Raw genomic sequence first — 25445 nt, forward strand, 5'->3', positions numbered from 1 at the left:
CTCGTCATAGCATCAGCACCCCCAAGTGGGGGGCTGTGGACTAACATAATATTGTACTTTAAAAACGTGAAATAAAAATAAATAAATGGACAGCGTTAACTAACTCTCTTATGTCTGTGAGGCACAAGCTGAGTTTCGGCGCCCTCCAGTTCACGTGCAATGCAAGTGATTGTGCCAGCGCCTTATTACATTGTCTGCTATATATTTGCTTCTTATTTATTAAATACAGGCAAGTGGTTTATAAAACATTGATCAAAATTAAGATACAATTTATACAAAACAAAAATCTTTTAAAAATAGTCTTTCTACAAAACAAAACTCAATGAAGTGTTCAAAATCATGTCTTACCCACTCCATGTCTCCAGTCATATTGCGCATCTCATGATATATCTTTATCTTTATCATGCTGCATTCTCACTTTCATAATCAACACTGATTCAATTAAAAAATAACATTAGCCTATAATATTTAAACATAAATATGAAACTAAATGTTTTCTTGCTACAACACATATACAGTACAGAGAAATTTCATGTCTTGTCGTAGCGTTGTGTTAATTATATTCGCGTTCGGACATTACTTTCTAGCTTCGGTCTACCTGATTTATACTTTACTACTTATCAGTACTTTGTGGTCGAGTAAAATATGAAGTAAGTTGTTTCAAATATTGTTATCTGGACCATTATAGGCTATCTAGGCTATTGAGTAGCTATATCATAGATGACTGGCATCCTGGCCAAATTTGCCCCTTGGCCTCAGTCGATCATGGCCTCCTAATCATCCCCATATACTGATTGGCTTCAGTCTCCTCTCCACCAGTAAGCTGGTGTGTGGTGAGCGTCCTGGCGCAATATGGCTGCCGTCGCATCATCCAAGTGGATGCTGCACATTGGTGGTGGTTGAGGAGATTGCCCACTTCAATGTAAAGCGCTTTGAGGTCTCAGAAAAAGCGCTATATAAATGTAACAAATTATGACAGAAAGTTCGTTATTGGTGACTTAATGCATAGAAAATCTGAGAATCCCATGTAAGTGTTTGAATCTTTCTCTGCCTACATTTTAGAGTTTAAGATATATATAGTCATATTCTGACTATTGTTTATTTATATTGTAATGTATATTAGTGATTAAGGAGAAATTATGTGTATGCATATGTTTCCTTTATTCATTTGTATTTTGTTTCTCTCTGTATAGAAACCACACTCAAATTACACACTGGAAATTACTGACACAAGAAAGAGGAAAGAATGAACAGAATAATAAGAACTATCTCTCAGCTCGTCATTTCATACTTTGGAATATTTGGCCTTAGGTGGTGTTCTGGCCGACACTCCTGAGTGAACCTGGTGATAAACCCAGAATTAGCACCTAGACTGAGCGTCTACCCATTATCTACACTTCAAATACAAAAGAAAACATTTGTATTCACAAAAATGTCTCTATTTGTACAAATTGCTACACATTCATTCATAGAATTTTGCACACGCAAGTTGAAAGGCATGGATAAAACATTTCTTTAACATGTATCAAGTTCATTGATAAGTGTACACTGTTAGACTTTTCAAGGGTTTTTTACAGTAACTTACTGGCAACACTGTTGCCAGTAAGTTACTGTAATTAAGAGTTACAGTACCAAACCGTATTTCAGTTTTGTGTAATACAGTGCATTACTGTAAAAACGAAGCTAATCAGTACAGTGCATTACTGTAAAAACTAAGCTAATCAGTACACTACTGTAATTATTTTTATTTGTACTAAATATAAATTAGATTTGATAATTTTGATATATGATTAATTTTATTTTTATCCTACATAAGTACTACTTTCATACAAACCAATTAGACAAAGTTATCACAAAATACCATTTTTTTATTTAAAACATTTCATATATATCACAAAATAAACATGCCAATGCTGGAAATGATGTGTGAAATTTTTACACATTAATGGGTAAGTTTAGAGACAACATTTTTTGTGTTAATTTTAACTCATTCATTGTGTTAATGATTTTAACAAAGTAAATATGTCAGAGAGGTTAGCACAAAGATGTGTAAACGTGTTAAATTAACACATTATGTGCTGTCCTTCACTGCAAACATTTTTGAAAACATACATAAAATCATAAACAAAACATTAGCATTTGACTAAATGAATGTAGAGTCATTGGTTGTTTAGCTTATACAAGTATTATAATGAAATATCAACCATTACATTCATAAAACTGCAGAATATAAATACATTAAGCATTCAAAAAGGAAATGTCCAAAACAGGACAAAACACAGTTCTTTTCACAATACAAGACACATAACCCCACCTTAAAAATAATTTCACTTATTTCCAAAAATGTGTTGGATTCATGTACACTGGTGGCCAAAAGAAGTATTTAAGTGGCGTAATGTTTTTGAAAGAAGTCTCTTTGATGCTCAAGAAACATTTATTATTATTATCAATGTCTGACTGTCTACTCCATCTTTTCTACAGCATAGGAGTAAAAGTCATCATCAAAATAATCTTTAAAAAGCCAACACAATGTTTTTGTCCACCTTTGTGAATAAATGAACTTCTCCAAAGATTGGTTCCTGTTCAGAACTTGATTGACAACATCAGAGTGTTCCCTGGTCTGCATGCGTGCCCACAAACACAAATGTACTCAGTCCTTCAGAGGAGATCCAGGTTCCAAAACTATATGAGAGAGAGAGAGAGAGAGAGAGAGAGAGAGAGAGAGAGAGAGAGAGAGAGAGAGAGAGAGAGAGAATATTAGTGTCACATTATTTTTAACCTCCTTTTTTGTTAATTTTTATTATTATTTTCACAAAAACTTAAGAATATATATTTGTAAACAGCTTTTGTCAATAAATAGCATACAAAAGAACTAAATTAAATTATGCCAGATTAAATTTTAATACTTACAAATCCTAAATTCTGTCCAAAAATGCTGAGATGCATAGAAAGAAGTTGAACGACTGAAATCGATGATTTTAGCCCATTTCAGCTTGTCTGCAGTGAAGGAGTTCCTGTTTGAGACAAATACACAGTAAGATACATGCAAGAAATCACTGTGTGATGATCGTTCTCCTTCCTACAGTAGTTAACCCACCTGTGCGCTGATATTAGGACCTTCCTAGTCAGGTGGAACTGCAATGGTAGAGTCGCTGGCTAATAAAATATAAAAATAATGCAAAAATATAAACTTAAGTTGTTTAGAATGCTAGATTTGGTCTGAATGAATTAGTGAGAGTTTTACTGCAGTGCTTACCTGGATACATTTAATCTGGTGAGACTGAACAAAGACAATGGTCCATCTTCTGATTGGTTCATTTGCTGTGTAATAAAGTTAGACATAATGCAAAGGTCACTTATTTGATATAAAGTTAGCCAATTTTATAGAGATTTTATAAGATATTGTTAGCTACCTAGTCTGCACCAGTGGCTCAAAAGCAATTTTCACATAGTGTATGCTAATCATTTCAGCAAACTTATCTCAAAATATATCACAAATGGGCTGGCCTACCTCTGGAATCTTGCTAAGTCACTGGCGCGAATTGGCGCTTTGTTGCAGTTGCCTTTAAACACAAAAATGGAAGTAAATATTAAATTCCATTAAAAAACAACAACTATAATATGGTATAGTTTGCAAACTAATGCTAAAACTATAAAGGTTCTCATCAGTAGGCCAACATTAGGATATAAACAGAATTTCACATTAGTTTATTCACATTTATTGTTAATGTAAACGCGCGTTGCTCGTTGGCATATTTTAACTCGACAATTCAATAATCTAACAAAGTGTGTAAAATGAAACGTTAGCTCAGTTTACCATGGTAAAGTTCGTTACCGCCATGTTGACGACGAGTGACGTTAGGCTAACGTTAACGTTATAACATACGTTAAACTGGGCACAATCCTGTCAACATACACAGAATGTTTTTGTTTTGTTTTGTTTTTTTTACCTTGCTTGCTGATCTCTCTCTCGGTGAAGTGAATTCCGTCTCTTCCCCGGGCCAGACACGAACGTCGCGATCCAACAAAAGACAGACCCCATTACCTACACTGGATGTCTGTCTGACGCGACACGACAAATCCCAGACAGTGCAGTGATGCGCCGCGGCCGTTATATTTCAGACGTAGTCCGATACGAGTCCAAGCGCTTGCACTAGTTCTTACAAGGGATAAACAGGTTTGCATTTAAAGGTCCGGTCGCTTCAATGTGTCCAATATAGACAGCCTCTGGCTATTATAGCGTTGTAGACACGTGGTGTAAGGCAACAATTAGGAAATAAAAAGCACGGTGGAATGGTGCCAGCCAGAGAGGCAGTTACGTCAAATACAGTAGTATACAGCAAATTAAAAAAATACAGTAAGTCTCTGTATGTGGTGTTAGACGTCACAGAAAATTCCCATGATGCAATTGGAATCACAGTTATTTACTGTAAAGAGAAATAGCAGTATAATACTGGGGGATTTAAAGTAAATAACTGTAGAAATTACAGAAAAGTCTAACAGTGTATGTCGCACACCAGACGAGAAGCGCAGCGCCACGTCTTTAAAATTCGAACACATTATTCTCTATGAGTGTATTGTCTCAAATCGTCGTTAATGTAGTCCTATATACTGACTTCACCCTGTGCTGCAATATACATTCAGTTTTACATTCATTAACAGAAATCAGCTGCTTGAATGAAAATTGCTGATGTTATCGGATTTTCAGGTCATATTCTCAATTCATTCAGTTAACGGACGCTCGGAGGTAAAGTGAATTCAGACTGCAGACTAAGCAACGATTGTAGCCTATTTAATTGTACAGTACAATCATAACATAGTACAGACATGATCTTAATTGCATAATATCCTTAAACATAACAATATTGCTGGCCATAAACTGACATGGGGCCCTATTTTAACGATCTGAAACGCAAGTGTCAAGCGCAAAGCGCAAGTAACTTTGTGGGCGGGTCTCGGCGCTGTTGCTATTTTCCCGGCGGGATAAATGACTCTTGCGCCCGACGCAAATCTAAAAGGGGTTGGTCTGAAGTAGCTTCATTATTCATAGGTGTGGTTTGGGCGTAACGTGAAATAAACCAATCAGAGCGACATCTCACATTCCCTTTAAGAGCAGGCGCGCTTGTTCTAAAGCGGATTCCAATTATAACGGCGGATTTGCCAGGCGCGCGCCAGGAGCGGTTTACAGCCGAGGAGACCGACATTCTCGTCAGGGACATTGGGGATGGAGAAACCCACCCAAATTAACTTCGGTTAAACAGGCGTATGATAATTTGGGTAAATGTGTAAGTTAGATGTATGCTTTTATAATAAATTGTCTGTCTGTCTATCTATCTATCTATCTATCTATCTATCTATCTATCTATCTATCTATCTATCTATCTATCGTAATAATGTATGATTTGCAAAAATGAAAACTGCTGCTTCTGTGTAGATGAGAGAATCAAAGTGCACGTTGTGCATACGAATAACATGCGCAACGCGCCACTGACTTTAAACAATTTTTTCCTGGTTAGTGGCGCAATTGTTTTCTAAACCTGCAAAATAGCATGAAGGAACGTTTGCGCCATTTTTTTAAAGGGTAACTAAACCCCTGGTCAGAGCCTGACTCCACCCACTGGCAATATTTGAAAAATGCTAGAAAAGTGGGCAGAGCCCAGCGGAGATAGAGGGGACGAACCGTGAGCAGGGGGGGGGCGTGCACCTGAGACCTGCTGTCAGATTCTCTAAAATGGAGAGTGACTCACAGGGTCGCAAGACGACGTAAAGTACATGCATCTGATGAGCTTTATCGAGTTGATGTCAATAGCGCGCGCTCTCTGTAGGCATATTCATATTTTGCCGCTATGTGAAAAAATCTAGCAAAATGCGCCGACGCGTTTGTCGACCCCAGAGGATTAACTTAGCCTAACCATAAATTGTGATTAAAATATATATGATCACTCACATCAAGACGCCGCTGTGGTGGTGGAGTCCATGCAGGAGGAGCAGCGTTTGGCACTGTTTCGCTTTTCAGCGCGAGCTGTGTGGAGAAGCCCATTTCCACCTCTATTGCGTTTCAAAAGCAATTCCGCGTAAAATGCAGGTTTCACACTCACGGTCTTCCAGGCCAAGTGCATGCAACCACTGTCGCCTAATTTACAAGTCTGCTGGAAAGCTATGCAGTCCAACAGTGATGTTGCAACCAGCAACACTACACCTACGTATCCTCCTGACCTGTGATAAATCTACGCTAGCTCATCATACCAAGGGCGTGGTGAGCTCGTACCAGGGGCGTGGTGAGCTGGAACCTGCTTACGTCACATAGTACCGCTTACGTCACGTAGTACCGCTAACATCCAATAGGAAAATTCAACTGCAGCAGCCACCGTTCAACCTGAAGAGGGCAGCACTCAGACGTTTTTACACCATATATTGTAGAATTAAAACACTGTAACAATAACGACTCGGGGTAAATTTGAATTAGCTCAAGAATATAGGGAATTTTGGAAATATTAAGAAATATGACTCATGGTCATAATTCATAAGTCGCATGTACATTTATTTTATCAATTATCGAGATTACCTTGTTCTGTACTGTCTGATCATTACAGTTAAGAAGGGGGGTATCCCTTTTCAAACTCCAAGAAAGTTTTATCTTCTGGCCACGAATATCAAACTTACTGAGTTTCTGAATTAAGAACTACCAAATGTAGTTTATATCGAGCTTGTAGCTTAGATCTTTAAAATTTCATTGACTTTATAAGGTGGGTTTTCAAACACAGAGACAATTAAAAGTATAAATGGGTTTATTAATAAAATGGCACACACTAGAGATTATATAAACTACAAACATAAACGTACGTAAAAATGCAAACAAACAAATAAACATTTAATTGAACAAAAACATAAACATAGCGTGATCAGAATGAAAATGAAATGAAAGAAAGAAAGATATAGAGGGAAGATAGAGGGTAACTTAGTTCACAGACCTAAGACCTAGACACCTGGAACAGCTTTTATAGGAATCAATATACTTGCGAGTGCTCTTTCTGGTCAGGCTAGAGAGGGGGGGCGCGCGTGCGCGTGTCCGGCTGGTTTGCGTCTAGCTTCGTCTTCTGGGTCGTTTCGCAAGACGATGTAAAGGCTCACTTGAATTTAATGTTACCGAGAAAGTACAGATTCGTCTCCCGGGATGGGAGAGGCTGGAAATCTTAGTTGCAAAGACCGGCTGCTACGACTCGAACATGGGTTCGTTCGATGGAGAAGGCCAGGGCCTCCTTCAGATGTTCCTTGGAGAAGCGCTGCGCCGGGGAGAAGAAGGTCCGAAGAGAGGAAGTTGAGTTGGAAGAGATAAGAGAACGAGGAAACTGAAGGTCTGGACTTTTATCAGTGTCCCATGTGCCGTCCCCTCCTTCGTGTAGGACGAATCAGCTGTCGAGATTTTTCGAGCGGGAAGATTCCTTTGTCCGGTTAGACACGCCCACTCGAATGAGTCATGATTGACTTTAACTTGAGAGGATTTTCTCCAGACATATGAACTTATAAAACAATGCGCATCACTGAATTCTGCTATCGGAATTCAACTCCGTTTGCTGGAGAGGATTACAGAGATATCAAAAATAGAATATAGGCTTTGTAGCCATGCAAAGATACATTATTATGCATTTGTATAGGCAATAGCAGTTCTATTAATGTTACAAATAGGACATATGCTTTCCTATGGTTTACACACACCTCTTAACACACAAATATATATATTTAGTATTTAAGAGTGACTTTATGGGTAAAAGTCCTTTTCTGTTGGGGGTTTCTGTTTCAAAGTCCAGAGTGTGTTTGTGTGTGTGTGTGTTGGAATGTTGCGACCCTGTTATCTCATGCATAGGGCTGGATAGCTCTGTGGTCAAATTTTATGACCTGCCAATGAGCTCGGGTTACGGAATGCGATTCTACTGGGAGAACATTCTTCAAAAATACATTTCAGATCCAAACACTCGAAGATCATAACTATATGATCAAAACAACATTAATCACACATGCATACAGGAAGTTCAGATACAAGTCTGAGTTACATACATTAAAGGATGTGTGTGTGTGTGTGTGTGTGTGTGTGTGTGTGTGTGTGTGTGTGTGTGTGTGTGTGTGTGTGTGTGTGTGTGTGTGTGTGTGTGTGTGTGTGTGTGTGTGTGTGTGTGTGTGTGTGTGTGTGTGTATGTGTGTGTGGAATGTCACGAGTCTGTGAAAAGTCACAGGGAGTCCATGCTGAAATGGGGGTTTTAGAGGGGATTCTAAGAAAACAGGGTTTCCTTATGTGACTCAAATGTCCCTCGGGGGAGCCACAAAGATGCAATTTTGACCGTTCAAGCAGACTTGGAGACGCCATGAACAACTCGTTGTCTGTTTGGAGATCAGGATTTACTAATTTGAACAGCATGTGACCGCATGTCATAGTCATTGTCGTTACAACACTTTATACCCAAATGTCAAAAAAGTTACTCGAATCAATGAACAGCACTAATAAAGCCCCATTCTTACAGATCATTTACTAAAAAAAGTTGGTTTAGGGTTTAGTTACCCTTTAATCTACAGGGTGGGCCATTTATATGGATACACCGTGGTGGCATGGGAGTGGTTGGTGATATTGAGGTCCTGTTTGTGGCACATTAGTATATGTCATGGTCACCACCCATCTTGAGGAGTTTGCCCCCTCACATGTACTGGTGTGCCACAAACGGGACTTTGGTGTCACCAGCCATTCCCATGTTGTTGCGGTGTATCCATATAAATGGCCCACCCTGTAGATTAATCTCACTGTAATCTTGGAATTAATCTAGATTAAAATGGCTCATTTGAATTCTGCCGAATGCATTCAGAATATGTGTGCTACCCAAATAATGACTAAAGGGCACGTGTTTCTTAAATACAAAGTGACATTTAAAAGAACTTGTGAAGAAATGCCAGAGATTTGTACATTTTTTAAATTAAAACTAACATAATAAAGTATGATTTTTTTTTATTATTTTTTTTATTTTTTTTACTTTGAGCAATGATGGAGCTATAATAGACTCTTCTTATGAGCATATAAAACAAAACAGCTCCTTGGAAAAAATGAAATGTAGCCCCATGTTATAGTAGTTATAAACAAAGGTCTATTTTAGTTCAGATTAACATTTGAGGGCAGCAATTTTATTCATAATGTCAAAATAAAACCAACGTAATGTTACTTGAAAGCATTATAGCCTACTATTCCTGCCAAACTTCTATGGTTGCAGTTAGTGTTACTACAGTAAATCCATGGTAAATGTTGCAGATCTGTGGACACTGGATAGTTCATTCATGGCAAAATGTTTCTTTCTGGTTTCCACGCACTGTTTGATCCGTTAATAACGGATAAATGTGAATATTTCTCACTAGATCTCGCAGCGATGTTATTACTTAAGTGGCGAATTCAAATTATTTCTTTACTGGATCTCTTAGCGCTGTGTAGTTAACAGTGTCGCTTGATCATGATCGGCTCGCGCTGCTTTGGTCCAAACTGATAAACAACGGTCCGTCAACCACACAATAACGAGTAGCTCAGTTTCGTTCCGCTTACATTACGTTTGCCATTTGATGTCGGACAATGTTGTGGACTGGACTACATTTGAAATAACGAAATTTTGGTCGGCAGGAAAAATGGTCCAACAAACCGTTCGGTTTGAAAATGCGTAGGCTACCGAACACCGAACCGAATCCGCGCTAAAATATCAAGGTGAAAGTCATCATAGCTTGCGTAGTATAGACCTAGCTCCCAACCCAACTTTGAGAATAGATTAACGGCGATATTTTTTTTATCGCCCGATAAGAGTCTCACGTTAACGCAGCCCACCACTTATATATATATATATATATATATATATATATATATATATATATATATTTATTTATACTCTATATTCTATATATATGATTATATATTACTGATAATAATTATTAATTTAATTTAATTTAATTTAATTTAATTTAATTTAATTTAATTTAATTTAATTTAATTTAATTTAATTTAATTTAATGATAAATGTTATAGGTTACAGATCGTTTTTTTCCAGGTATTATATTTACTTTTTAGATCTCTGGATCATCTGTAGAGGCTTAATTGTGCTGACTGGAAGGCTAGTTCACAGAATATTGCAATAGTCAATGACATCAGTTCAGGGTGGAAACTTTTCACAAATGTTTGAGCGAATGCATTCAGTAAACATGAGAATTAAAATGTATGAGACCTTTTGAACTTTTAACCTTTAAAAGTTCAAATTTCGATTCAAGACACTCTTGATATCTCAGCACTCTTGTGATGCGAATAATAAGGTTTAATGTAATCATACAGATCAGATATTAGTGTTGTACTATTGTATCTTGTTGAAAAATCACACAAAGGCTAATTATTTGCTGAAATAAACAGGTTTATTAAGAAAGGTACTTTTACATTAAACATTCATATTATATGACTTCAGTGAATGCTCCTTTCAAGTGTTAAAGATTCATTCTTCTTTGACCTGGGAAAGAAGGAAGAGTTAAACATTAGTCTTATTAACAAAAATGTTCTTCACTTTACATACAGTAATGAAGAGAACACAGATGTGCAAATGTCATACAGGATATGTAACATCAGCAAAATGCAATTATTATAGTTCCACTACTTCTTCTAAGAGGTAGTTCATGTATTTGTATAAACAAGTTGAATAAATAATGCAAAAAAATTATAAAATCATCTACTTAGTCTAACCTTTCCAGAATCACGGCTCTTAACTCTGAGCTTGTTGACCTGAGACTCAGAAATGTCAGCACGCTCCTCAGCCTCCTCAAGCTCATGCTGCACCTTCCTCAACTTGGACAGGTGAGCATTGCCTTGCTCCTCCTAAAAGTTTTTTTTTATATATATATATATATGGTTCATGTATCACGTTTCATCAAATTAGCATTCCAATATAAATAATTACAGTGTCAAAATGTTATATTAGATTTTACATACCGCCTCTTCAGACTGCCTCTTGTAGACTTTGACCTTCAGCTGCAGTTTGTCAACCAAATCCTGGAGTCTGGTGATGTTCTTCTTGTCCTCGTCAGTCTTCAAAAAATACACATTTACAAAATTAAGCATTGATCCGGTACTAAAAATAGGCATTGTCAGTACATACACTATTATACATACTCTTTTGTCTGAACAAACTTGTGAGGAATATGGTCATACCTGATAAGTGAGCTCTTTCACTCTCCTCTCATATTTGCGGACACCTTTAACAGCATCAGCTCCACGTCTCTGCTCAGCTTCAACTTCAGCCTCAAGCTCACGGACCTAAAGAACATATTATTTTTATTCAAACAAATCATAATATAACATACTTCACCTTGCCCATATCATAACTATAAAGAGGCTTACTCTGGACTCCAACTTCTGGAGTTGTTTCTTTCCTCCTTTCATGGCCAGATTCTCTGCCTCATCCAGACGGTGCTGCAGGTCCTTCACTGTGACCTCCAGATTCTTCTTCATCCTCTCAAGGTGAGAACTGGTGTCCTGCTCCTTCTTCAGCTCTTCTGCCATCATTGCAGCCTTTTGCATGAATACAGAAAGTCATTAGATCCACATTTTTTACGTAAAATGTATGTAAGCGTCTTATGAAACATTTGGCAGCTACTGTTTCTCACATCAGTGATGGCCTTCTTGGCCTTCTCCTCTGCATTTCTGGCTTCCTGTACAGTGTCATCAACTTCACTCTGGACATGAACAAGGTCAGCCTCAAGCTTCTTCTTGGTGTTCAGGAGACTTGTGTTCTACAAAATGGAAAGCAACAGTTTGAACATTTTGAATGATGCTCTCAATTTCCTTAATTTCAGGGAAACAATATGCCCTTACCTGAGAGTGCAGCAGCCCAACACGCTCACTGATATCCACCAGCTCTTGTTCAGCCACTTTGCGGCCTCTCTCTGTCTGCTCCAGAGCAGCTCTCAGCTCCTCAATCTCAGACTGCATCAGAGTGTTTCTGCGCTCCACCATGGCCACCTGCTCCTTCATGTCGTCCTGTCCTCTCTGGGCATCATCAAGGTGCAGTTGGGCATCCTGAACATAACAATAGCTGTACAATGAGCTTTCGATGTGATTTCTGCTAGGCTGTACTTACCATATGCTAGATTGTTAAAAGAAATATATGAATACATCCCAAATTCAAAAAGAAGAATTCCTATGCATACCTTGAGTTGTCCCTGAACATTCCTGAGCTGTTTCTGGGCCTCAGCAGCCTGGCGATTGGCGTGACTCAGCTGAATCTCCATCTCATTAAGGTCTCCCTCCATCTTCTTCTTGATTCTCAGGGCATCATTCCTGCTCCTGACTTCAGAGTCCAGAGTGCCCTGCATTGATTCAATGACTCTCTGGCTGTTCCTCTTGATCTGCTCCATCTCCTCATCCTTCTCTGCAAGCTTCCTGTCAATCTCTCCCTTGATCTGGTTTAGCTCAAGCTGAACTCGAAGAATCTTGGACTCCTCATGTTCCAGTGTACCCTATGAAAAATAAAACAACATTTAAATATAAGAATGAAAATACACACAGTGTATTGATGAATACAACACTGTATGATGGTTCTAGCAAGAATTCCATATTGATCTCCAGATACTCACTTCAGCCTCTTCCAGGGCGGTCTGAATCTCTGACTTCTCAGTCTCCACTGTCTTCTTGGCCTTTTCCAGCTCATGGATGCTCTTACCAGTCTCACCTAACTGCTCTGTCAGATCTGAAATTTCCTCTATAAAGAGAAAAACATATAATATGTATCATAATGCACATTCATTAATCACATGTGCTTACTTTTTAATGCTCACTGAGAATTAGAACATTTAAAGGGATAGTTCACCCAAAAATGAAAATGTTATCATTAATTACTCACCCTCATGTCATTACAAACCCGTAAGACTTTTGTTCATCTTTGGAACACAAATGAAGATCTTTTTGATGAAATTTGAAAGCTTTCTGTCCCTCCATAGACAGCTACAAAATTGATTCTTTGACACTTCAAAAAGGTTATAAAGAGATCATAAAACTAATCCATATGAATTGAGCTCTCAGATTTCATAAAAAATATATTAATTTGTGTTCTGAATATGAACAAAATTCTCACGAGTTTGGAACGACATGAGGGTCAGTAATTAGTAAAAGAATTTTCATTTTGGGTGAACAATCCCTTTAAGTTTGTTTTCTAATTTAACGGTTTCATTCTTACGCTGCAGATTCTTGTTCTCTCTCTTGAGGGTCTCCAGCTGATCCAGGCTCTCCTCATAGGAGTTCTTCATCTTGAACAGTTCAGTGCTGAGTGAACGAGCCTCTTTCTGGGCACCTTCCAGCTCTGCCTGACCTTCCTCATATTTCTGCTTCCATTCTGCCAGGACCTTTGGTGGAGATATTTTAGGATAAAGTTTGTTTAAAAAATGTTGAACAAAGCCCATTCCAGCAATACTTTACAAAGACAATATAATATGACTAAAACTGTTTACCTTGTCAAAGTTCTTCTGCTTCTTGTCAAGGTTGGCAGCCAAACCATTGGCTCTCTCCACATCAATCATGAGGTCCTCCACCTCACCCTGGAGTCTCTGTTTGGTCTTCTCCAGAGATGCACATTTGGAGTTCACGGCCTCAACTTGTTCCTCTGCCTCTTGCAGACGCTGAGCCAGCTTCTTCCTGTTAAGTAATACACATTATTTTGAATTATAATTTATAAAATAGCTGTGAGAGTTAGGAATATTATACAATAATATACATACTTGGACTCTTCAAGCTCCTCAGTGCGCTGGATGGCATCAGTTTCATATTTGGTTCTCCACTGAGCAACCTCACTGTTGGCCTTTGACATTCCCCGTTGCAGCTCAGCCTTTGCCTCCTGCTCTTCCTCAAACTGCTCACGGAGCAGGTCGCAGTCATGACGGGCTGATTGCACAGCATGGGCCAGTGCGTTCTTAGCCTAAGGGACAAAGTCGCATAATATTATTGTATTATTGTCTCTACAGTAAAGTAATTCATGAATTGATTATGCTGTATTACCTTAACCTCCTCTTCAATATGCCTCTTAAGCTCCTCAATTTGCTGAGTGAAAGCTTGTTTGCCTCTGGTGAGCTGAGAAACCAGAGCCTCCTTCTCCTCCAGCTGACGGCCAAACTCACCTGTATAGATTTAGATTCACTGTGTCAGACTTTTCTATGTCTCTATCAGTTTATTTCAAAACAAATGGATGTAAGATTTGATCAGTGTTACAATTTACAGCTGAATAATCTTAATACACTTTTATTTTTGATTCATTATTGTTGATAATTATGATTGATTATTGTTGATAATTATTGTTAATTATTGACATTAATTACTTTTGATATAATATTAATTTGTTCATGAGTTACCATTTTCAGTTTGAAATCTTGCACTTTGAGTACTGAGATCATTTAACTGACGAACGTTCTCGTCATTCTTGGACTTAATTTCACTAAGTTGGTCCTCAAGTGTGCGGCACATCTTCTCAAGATTGCCCTGAAAATACAAAAGTCATTAGATATTTGAAAGAACTTCAAGACTTGTTGTATGTGACCCGTGCTGGCAAAATGAGTCACAATGAGCACATTTTCAAAAATGTTATTTACTTTTATTGTTATTAAAAAACATTCATGTATGATGATGTATGATTTGTTGGAATCAGACAAAAAAGGACTGTGCTACACCTATTTGAAGTCAATAGAGTCAGCAAAGTATATTTTGAGAAAAATCTAGTTAAAATTTTCTGTAGGATCCAAAACAAAATCACCTTGTAACCATACCTTAAAATCCCTGGTAATACCACCAAATTTGGCACACACCAAATCAAAACCAAATATCTATAGGAAAAAAAAATATATATATTTTTTTTCCATGATACCACAATTGTTTGATTAACATTAATGAGACAGCAGCCTGTATATTGAGACCTACTGTAATGCACGTATCTAATATAATGTTACATATCAGATGTTTTTCCCCAACAGTTAACCAAACGTTCAGGCATAACAGATAAGGTTTGCGCTTTGTGCTTTGTGCTGATCTGTCAGTCAGTGCGAGTAAGATTTTGTTTACATCAGCATGAGTTTAAAAATCATATTCCATTGGTTCAGGCTTACGCCATCAATAATTCACTATGAATATTAAAACTTGTGCAGTCGTTGAGAAGCGAGTAAAGAAAAATGGCAATTTTTCATGGATTATTAAAACAAAGGAAAGATTTAGGAAGGTACACCTCTCAGAAAACGTAAAAAATAAAGATAATTTTAGATGTTTCATTACTATTTGTAGCATTGGGATCGCTAGGAGAGGGCTTAATGAACCAATTTTTGTGAATGAAAATGAAATTCGACCAAAATTTACATTTGCCTGTAGCTCATAATTAGCACATGCGTATTCTGACTCATTTTGCCTGCATGGGTCACATATATTCTTTAGAATATTTCCCAACCTTTGCTTTAGCAACAGCTTCCATGTTGCTGGAAAGATCATCAATCTCCATTTTGAATTCGCTCTTCTCTTTCTCCAGCTTCTGCTTGACACGCTGCAGGTTGTCGATTTGCTCTCCCAGCTCGGCCACACTGTCTGCCTGCTTCTTGCGGAGGGCACCAGCAGTAGCTTCATGCTGGAGGGTGGACTCTTCAAGATCACGACGCAGTTTCTGGAATTCAGCTTCACGCTTCTTATTCATCTCGATCTGAGCAGAAGTGGCTCCTCCAGCCTCCTCAAGCCTCTCACTGATCTCCTCAAGTTCCCTGGAGAGATCAGCTCTCTGCTTCTCAACCTTGGCACGAGCAGCGCGCTCAGCCTCGATCTCTTCCTCCAGTTCTTCAATGCGGGCCTATGGTGGTAAGTAGTTAATTTGATTTTTGGTTATCTGTATTTGATCATAATGATGTAATGTTTGAAAAAAAAATCTCAAAATACCTGAAGCTCCTTGATTTTCTTCTGGAGTTGAGCACCTAGAGATTGTTCATCTTCAATCTTGCTGAGCAGCTGACTTATTTCAAAGTCTTTCCTGTTCAACAATAAGGAGTTGTAAAAAAAAACCATAACACAACAATAAACATTGTCAATGTTTTCAAAGATTTTCTGCTTTAATTACTTTTTTATTTTCTCATCAGATTGCTGCTTGTCATTCTCCAGGTCCATGACGGACTCTTGGGATAATTTCAGGTCTCCTTCAAGCTTTCTCTTGGTTCTCTCCAGGTCCATGCGGAGCTTCTTCTCTTGTTCAAGGGAACCCTCAAGCTACAGGACAATGATATATAAAATATGTTCACAGCAGAAAACAGTTGATTTGATGAATTAATATAATTAATTTACATAATCAACTCACATCATCAACTTGCTGCTCAAGCTTTGTCTTGGATTTGGTCAGGGTGTTGACTTTGTCCTCCTCGGCCTGAAGATCATCCAGTGTCTGCTGATGTGCCTCTTGGAGGGCTTTCTTCTCCTTCGTAAGCTTGGCAATGCTCTCATCCTGAGCTGCCATTTCCTCAGTCAAGTTCTTGACCTGTAGGATTTTTTGTTCCAAATAAGCTTTAATATTACAATTCATATTCTATATCAATATGTAAAACAGAGATTAAATCTAATCTTAAACCAACTCAATCTCTAACCTTATTCTCAGTGGCATGTTTCTCCTTCTCCACTTTAGCCAAGGTGAGCTCCAAGTCATCAATGTCTTTCTTCAGCTCAGAGCACTCATCCTCCAGTTTCCTCTTCTTGGCTGTCAGTTCAGCATTGATTTCTTCCTCATCCTCCAGTCTCTCAGTTGTCTCCTTGAGTTTAGCTTCAAGCTGGATTTTGCTTTTAATCAGACCCTCACACCTCTCCTCAGCATCTGAGAGACCCTCAGATTCCTGTTAGTAAAATAGATTGCTATTTCATTGGAAACAACCTTGCTCATTTTTAATGTAGCCAAAATTCAGTTAATTATAAAATATACTCACAGATGCTACTTGCAGCTGCAGATCATTTTTCTCTTGCAACAGTGATACCATCTTCTCTTCAAGCTCCTTCTTTTTGGCTTCAGCCTTAACCAAAGCCTCTTTGCATTTTGTATAGTCCTCTTTCATGTTTGCCAGCTCCTTCTCAGTCTCTGCACTCTGAAGCAGAGGCTTAATCTTGTAATAAACCTTCATCCATGGCCAGTGTTTGACATTCATGAATGAACGGATGTTGTATTGGATGGTGTAAATCGACTCCCTGTGAATAATTCATCATTAAATGGAATAATCATCATTAAGTTTGCACAGTTATCATTGATGTCATCTTTACTCATGACAATAATCACCTCCTCTCCGTCATTTTCACATACTCCCTCCTCATCAGATAACCACGGCAGAGAGCCTGAGTCATTGTGACCAGAGCAGCAAGTTTCTCATCACGCATCTCCTCAAGAACACCCAAAAGACCAGCTTTGAAGAACACCTGAATTTATATAAAACAGTAAATCTAAATATATTGATTATAAACTGTATAAGCTAAATGACCATAATCACTGAATCTTTGAAATTTGTAAAGCTAAATAATGAACCTTTGTATGTCCAAATCTGTAGTCGTCATGATTAATGTCGATGGATCCCAGGAGTTTCTCACTGGCCTTCTTGTTATCCATAAACTGTCCCTCTGGGATAACACCGGCATTCAGCACCTTGTATCTGTGGAAAAATGTATCAAAATACTTCATATCTTTTAATTAGGAGCCTCCTAGGAAATGTTGTTTTCATGTGGTCCCATTTACCTCTGCTTAAAGTCACCATATTGGATTCTGCTGGGGAAGCCCTTTGTGCAGATTCTGATGCCCTCCAGAACACCGTTACACCTCAGCTGGTGGATAACCAGGAAGTTCTCCATGAGACCTAAAACAAACAGTTTACACCATGAACTTGGTAAATGAACTTCATCATATATATTGAGAACCAAAATATCTGTACGTTTTTTTTATATACTTTACCTGGAGTCTTGGACTCATTAGGAATCAGGCAACGCACAAAGTGAGGGTGAGTGGCCCTCAAGTTGGTCATGAGCTTGCCCAAGTTCTCCTGTGGAGAATAGAAAAAGGTTGGCATGCTTTGTATTTCTTAAAAAAAAAAAAAAAAAAAAGCTTTGTATTTCTTTTTTTCTAAAATAAAGCAATATTGCTGTGATGTCATCTCTATACGGTCCGTGTACCTTCGGATAATTCGTTTTTTCGTTTTTGTTTAAAAAACGGAAAAACGAAGAAACCGTTAGTTTATCGCATATTCAAACCTTCTCGTGGACATACAAAACAAGTTTCAGTATGAATCCGTGTATCATTCGTTCAGTCGTTTTTTGAATTAATATTGAAAGTAGAAAAATTTGAAAACAGTTCTTTTTTCGTTTTTTCGTTTTTTCCAAAAACCGAAAAACAAGAATTCAGCTGGATTTTTCGTTTTTCGTTCTCAGTTAGAAAAACGAATAAACAGCTTGAATATTCGATTTCTACACGTGGGCGGGAATTAAACGCCCATTTCCTCTGATTTGTCAGCCGAAGATCAAACTGTTCCGTCATCAGTTCTGCACAGCAGAATAAGAGTCCTCCGTTGTGCGGATTCTTAACGCATTTATTGCAACTACATTTAATCTTTTTCTCATCAAACCACCAGACTAACGAATGTCTTGACACAACCCGTACCGGGGAATAGACTAGATGGGGCTTTCTTCTGTGTAGACCAGGAGTTCTCAAGTGCCAGGGGGTCCGTGAAATAATTTGCTATTTTCCGGATTGTAAAGTCAAGTCACGTTTTTTATTTTTTTATTTTTTTTAACATGAAGCACGCTGTGATTAATCTTAATGTTGACCTTCAAAAATATATAGGCGCGCCAAGAAGGCTATTGGCTGTAGGCTATTTTGGTTGATTTTTGGTGTGCGCCAGAAAGAATATAATAATCATTTATAATAATAATTATTCTTATATAATAATTTCAAAGGCATGATATGTTGTAGTCATTTTGAAAGTACACAAATAGGCATATAAATGTTACTGTTTCGAATGAGAGTATTAAACGACAGTAGCTATTAAATCCCCTGTTGAGCAACACATCCAGGTGATGTTGCGTGTCGCAGCCTTTTCGTTATTAAAATAAAACACAGTCAACCAAACATATAAAACGTTATTCTGCTTAATTGGTCTGTTGACATTCCAAACTAATTTCCCTTGCTGTGGAGATGCTGATTTACGTGTAGGCCTATATTGGGACTCGAATGAAGTACGAAGCCTTCTTTACATTATTAATTATCATCCAAATGTTACATTGCAAATATGGATAGGCTATTGGACGAATGAGAGATGCCCGAAACCAACGTCTGCTCTGTACAGTTTCAGTTTCTCGTTAAAATACGCATATTATGTTATTAATAGTGTTTATAATGTTAATGTTGTATTTTATTTACCGGTCATTACACTATTTATGAATATGCTTTTTTTTACAACGATACGTGACGCGCGCGTTTCCCTCTCAACATGACCCGGCGCGCCACGCACAAGCGCGAATCCTAGAGATATAAATTATAATACATTTTAATAAAACACAAGGCCTACATCAACTTCTCCAGTTGTTAGATAGGCTAGTCAGTCTGAATGACTGTTTATACGTTAACGTTAATATAGGCCAATTATATAGTCAATGCATTATTCTTTTCTTTTTGTATTAGTGTTAAAAATATTTAATTTACAACTAATTATATTGATTTATATCTTAATAAAAAAAAAAAAAATTTAATTACTGGGCGAGGGCGACAATGATAGGCTATAAGCCGTAATTTATCCTGCCCATATAGCCAGCTGATGCAAAGCGTAGGTGAATTTATATACACAGAAGAAAGCCCTATCTAGTCTATTCCCCGGTACGGGTTGTGTCGAGACATTCGTTAGTCTGGTGGTTTGATGAGAAAAAGATTAAATGTAGTTGCAATAAATGCGTTAAGAATCCGCACAACGGAGGACTCTTATTCTGCTGTGCAGAACTGATGACGGAACAGTTTGATCTTCGGCTGACAAATCAGAGGAAAGGGGCGTTTAATTCCCGCCCACGTGTAGAAATCGAATATTCAAGCTGTTTATTCATTTTTCTAACTGAGAACGAAAAACGAGAAATCCAGCTGAATTCTTGTTTTTCGTTTTTTTGTAAAAAATGAAAAAACGAAAAAGGAACCGTTTTCTCATTTTTCTATATTCAATATTAATTCAAAAAACGACTGAATGAAACTTGTTTTGTATGTCCACGAGAAGGTTTGAATATGCGATAAACTAACGGTTTCTTCGTTTTTCCGTTTTTTAAACAAAAACGAAAAAACTAATTATCCGAAGGTACACGGACCCTATACATACCCTGAACTGGGAGGACACAGTCTGCATGGAGCCACCCTTCTTCTTGCCTCCCTTTTTAGTAGTATCTATTGAGGTAAAAATACAAAGGAACATGTATAAATGCAAAAACTGCAAGAAAGTTCAAAACTGAATCAAAGTTTTGTTAAATTGATTTTTTCTTTACCCTCAACAACAGGTGGGTAGAGGGTAGCCAGCAGTTTGACAGAAGACTTCTGGTACAGCAGCAGAACAGAATCATTCAGTGGATCCTTGTTCTTGTCCAGCCAGCCAGTGACATTGTAGTCCACAGTTCCAGCGTAGTGAACCAGGGAGAAGTGGGCTTCAGCCTTGCCTTTGGCAGGCTTTGGTTTCTCGAAAGCTTTGTTCTTGCCAAGATGCTGATCATATAGCTTGTTCTTGAAGGAAGCATCTGAAGCCTTGGGGAACATGCACTCCTCTTCAAGGATGGAGAAGATACCCATGGGCTGTTTATAAAAGAATGTTGTTTATTATCAAAAATAGGAGATTTTGAGAATAGGATCAATGGAAATTAATAAATTCATAAACCATTGATAACCTTCTCAATGAGCTCAATGCAAGAAGCCAAGTCCATGCCGAAGTCAATGAACTCCCAAACAATGCCCTCCTTCTTGTACTCCTCTTGCTCCAGCACAAACATGGTGTGGTTGAAAAACTGTTGCAGTTTCTCATTGGTGAAGTTGATACACAGCTGCTCCATGCTGTTGTACTGGAGGACAAAAAATGACAGAAACATTTACTACCTTCTGAATATCATTCAGTTTGACATAAAAAGAGATAAAAGAATCATTCTTACATCAAAGATCTCAAAGCCAGCAATATCCAGTACGCCAATGTAGAAATTTCTTTGTTGTTTTGTGTCCAACATCTGGTTGATACGAATGACCATCCACAAGAACATCCTCTCATAGATAGATTTGGCCAAGGCGCTAACAGAGTTGTACACCTGTATGTAGAATAGAGTGGATATTTTATTCTGCTTCTGCAATAATTAGCCAGAATTTTAGGTTAAACACATGGCATGCTGGAAATGTTACTATACCTGTGGTACGGTCTGGCCTTTGGTCACATACTCATTTCCGACCTTGACTCTGGGGTAGCACAAACCCTTCAGCATTTCAGCAGAGTTCAAACCCAGAAGGTAGGCGATTTTGTCAGCCTCTGTTAAATACATTTAAAAAATATATATATTTACTCTATAGAGTCTTTTGTGTAAAATTATAATAAATCAGGCACTAGGTACTTTCCCTTTCATTTTTAGATTTATTGATATGCACGCAACTTCTAGTTTATATTTACACTAAACATTTTATACACAGTTTCTGTTATCAGCAAAGTCGGTGCAATGGTTACTATTTTAAAGCCCAGGATAACACAAGTCTCACCCTCTGTGCCATCAGGCTCAGCCTGCTCCTCACGCTGCTTCTGCTTGAACTTCATGTTACCATGATGAAGCACTGCTCCAGTGAACTTGTAGATGCACATTTTCTCCTCACTTGAGAAACCAAGAATGTCAATAGCATCCTGTAAATTACAGAGAATAATAAAATATATGATTTGACATATTTAAATAGAATATGTCAATATTCAAATAGCAATGACTCACATCAGTAGCATCCAGCTCAACTTTATCATCAATGCTGGCCACTGTGATCTGACCCTGACTGCACATGGGGAAGTCATAGGGGTTGGTGGAGATGAGTGACATTTCTGTAAAATACACAGCATTTATGAAAGAGCATCTTACAATATTATCTAAAACATTGAATGAATGAAATATGTGCACCTACCAATAATCTCAGGCTTATGGTTGGTCATCATCTGGAAGAAGATGTGGTAGCCTCTCTCATCTGGAAGCTGGAATGACACTCGAGACTTCTCCAGCAGATCTGTTGAGAGAATGTACTTGAGTCACAATCATCTGAAGAGTGACAGACAAAGACAACTGATCAGGATGGATCAATTAAATCATGTCCACCTACATGTCTCAATGTCAGCACTAGCCAGTTTTCCAGTGGTGCCGAAATGAATTCTGATGAATTTACCCTGTTTAAATCATAATACATAAATAATAATAATTATAATCTCTTTATAGAAAACTCTGTACAGTAAAACTGAATACAACTGACCATCTGTACTGTAAATAAACAGTGGTTAACTTACAAAACGAGAGGAGTTGTCATTTCTCACAGTCTTGGCATTACCATAAGACTCAAGCAGAGGGTTGGCAGCAATGATCTGGTCCTCAAGAGAGCCCTGTGATGTTTGAAGGGTTTTCATTTATTTTCAATTGTTTTTCTATTTCATGACTAAACAAAATTTATAGGCATTTCACAAATTCACATATCGTATAGTTTGTGAGATGAGTGTAAATCATCATCTTTTAATAATACATATGACATAGTTTTGTATCTCATACCTTTATTTTACTGGCCTCTTTCTTGACACCTGACACTGCAACTGTGGCAAAGTACTGGATGACACGTTTCGTGTTCACAGTCTTTCCAGCACCAGATTCTCCACTGGTTTATACGAGATTTGAAAATAGAAGTTTGAAAGACATGTAGACTTTTCAAAGTATATTCAATCTTTGTTCAGTCTTAAATTCTATTTTGTAAATATCTCCATAAATGTTCCATCTATGTTATACTTTAAATTTTTGTCATGGTCTGAAATTAAATGAAAATACTTACGTAATCAGGACAGACTGGTTTTCTCTATCTGTTGATTGAAATTTGTAAAATATCCAGTAAATATTTATTATATTAACAGCAACATCTACTTCATCTTAATTAATTCTGTAGAATTCAATTCCATAATATCTTACCACACTGCATGAACTGATATGCGTTGTCAGAGACAGAGAAGATGTGTGGTGGAGCCTCCATACGCTTTTTGCCTCTGTAGGCAGACACCACTTCTGCATCATACACTGGGAGCCACTTGTAGGGGTTCACAGTTGCGCAGAAGAGTCCAGAGTAGGTCTGAAATGAGCAGAGACATGGTCAGATTCCAAAAAACACAGAAAAAATGAACTTAAATGCTTTTTATGTCGTTTCAGAACTTACGTAGATCATCCATGCAGCATAACGCTCTTTGAGGTTATACAGCACAGAGGCTTCATTGAGATGGGTCATCATGGCCATGTCCTCAATCTTGTCATACTTGGGAGGATTCATTGGGTAGACATCTTCTTCCTTAGCAACTCTCTCCTATAAATTTGATAAATTAGATATTAGATATAAAAGAAAACAATGTAATAAGTAATTTAATGAGCATCTACATGAAATGGAAATGTAATTTACCTCTTTAGTGTCAAGCAAAACAACTGTGACTTTGCCACCGTCTTTGCTCTTGATTGTTCCCTTGAGGTACAACTCTTTGACATCAGCCACATAGCAGGCAGACTTGGCATCAAACGGTTTGGCCTGAGCCTCCATTCTCTCCCTCTCAGGCTTACGAAGGTAAATGGCAGCTTTGCCATAAGCGGCCATCTCCGCGTCTGTACTCATGGTGGCGGCTTACTAAAGAGAGAAAATATCAACTTATCCATTACAAATTTCATAAATATTCAACAAAGGCAAGACACATAAAATATAAAACACATGAATTGTGTTAGGAAAGAGGCATATTCCTAAGTGTAGGCTTACACATGAATACAGACACATAAAACAATACTAGATAAACATTTAGATAGAAAGCAAGAAGCAGGTAAAGGGCCCATAATGGCAAAAATGTCTTTCTGGTGATGAAATTGAAATGCTGGTGTCAGGGGATGGCACATACAGTACAATATGAATTGTGGCATATATGAAGTTTCAGGACAATACAGAGATTTTCACTGCCAACTATGAGTCTCACTTGTGGTCTCTCTGCCTGAGTGCATCCTCCTGCTACGAGTATGAAACAGACAAATATTTCCTGACAAATATTAAGAAATTTCTGTCACAGATTTGGTTTCATTATATTAACTTTCCTAATGATTTATATTTATGCAAATCTCATGATGGATTATGATAGCAACACTGCATCCCAAGTTTGAATTTAATCAGACCATCAGTTCTGTAGTTTGAACCAATTTCATGTTTTGCTCTATTATAGCATCATCAATTGGCCCTTTCCCGCTTCTTTTTCTGTTTCCTCAGACTGAGTCTGCACATAAATGTGTCAAATGTCCTCTGCATTTGGGCCAAATTTGTATAACTTTCCCACAAGGGGTTCTATGGGCTCTCATAGACTCAAAAGTGGTAGAAGAAAAACATAATACAATACAACACAATAAAAGCGAATACAATAGGTGGTATATTTGGCACCAAAATAAAGGGTCAATGGGACCCCTTCCTTAAATTCATCTTACTAATACATTTTAAACACATTTATTTGTAAATAAATTACATAGGTTTTTAAAAACAGCATGCTTCACCAGTTTTCGTCTATAATACAGACTATAACGACAGTTTTCCTCTACCCTAATCCACACACTGAATCATAAACTCACTTGCCTTTTGTTCTTGAGACCAGATGAAATGGTCACTTTTTTAACTGTGGATAAAAAATAAGTAAATAAAATTATTACAATGTATTAATATAAATAAAAAACACAATTACTTTGAGTACAGACGCATAAGTGATGATGTTAAATTCCTTTCAGTCACAGTCAGCACAGGCTCTTACCACTTGATGGAACTTTTGAGGTCTCTTCTCTTCTCTGCATCTCTTCTGGTCTACCCTCTTGGCTTTTATAGAAGTTGATCATGCACACTAAGCATAATCTATACATGGGCAACCTGATATATTTTGATATATGATGAGCTTTCTTGACCCATTTTATAAGAAATGTGTGGACAGACTGACAGACATCCTACCTGATGAAATAAGTTATAAGTCAAACCTTTATTGCTCAAAAATGTATAGGTCACAACTTCCATTTCAAAGTTCTTGTGTATTATAATTAATTATTTTTAGTCTATTAATATCTTACTTTGACATATGACACACACTGAAGTAAATAAATCCTTTTTTGGAAAGAGGGTACATTCAGC

General features: G+C 37.6%; 1 protein-coding gene across 1 annotated transcript; it reads right to left on the bottom strand.

Moving 5' to 3' along the window:
- Window positions 1–10397: 10397 nt before the first annotated feature.
- On the bottom strand, window positions 10398–23927 carry LOC309499403 (myosin heavy chain, fast skeletal muscle-like). The gene is made up of 39 exons (XM_082170626.1): window positions 23709–23927; window positions 23472–23615; window positions 23231–23387; window positions 23097–23124; window positions 22823–22925; window positions 22567–22659; window positions 22386–22449; window positions 22194–22292; window positions 22010–22113; window positions 21789–21927; window positions 21446–21564; window positions 21200–21349; window positions 20942–21112; window positions 20549–20849; window positions 20386–20450; window positions 17988–18075; window positions 17775–17892; window positions 17568–17691; window positions 17325–17461; window positions 16981–17236; window positions 16648–16890; window positions 16365–16541; window positions 16131–16276; window positions 15953–16043; window positions 15477–15866; window positions 14398–14524; window positions 14048–14166; window positions 13771–13967; window positions 13504–13687; window positions 13233–13398; window positions 12634–12758; window positions 12208–12516; window positions 11873–12076; window positions 11665–11790; window positions 11399–11569; window positions 11210–11314; window positions 10991–11086; window positions 10745–10876; window positions 10398–10514 (listed from the first exon to the last, which is right to left on the bottom strand). The coding sequence occupies exons 1-39, from the start codon at window positions 23913–23915 to the stop codon at window positions 10500–10502; spliced, it is 5790 nt and encodes a 1929-aa protein (XP_082026752.1). The 5' UTR covers window positions 23916–23927; the 3' UTR covers window positions 10398–10499.
- Between the last annotated feature and the right edge of the window lie 1518 nt (window positions 23928–25445).

This window comes from Leuciscus leuciscus (genome assembly GCF_965113295.1).
Source record: "Leuciscus leuciscus genome assembly, chromosome: 5".
In the NCBI taxonomy this organism is placed as follows: Eukaryota; Metazoa; Chordata; class Actinopteri; order Cypriniformes; family Leuciscidae; genus Leuciscus; species Leuciscus leuciscus.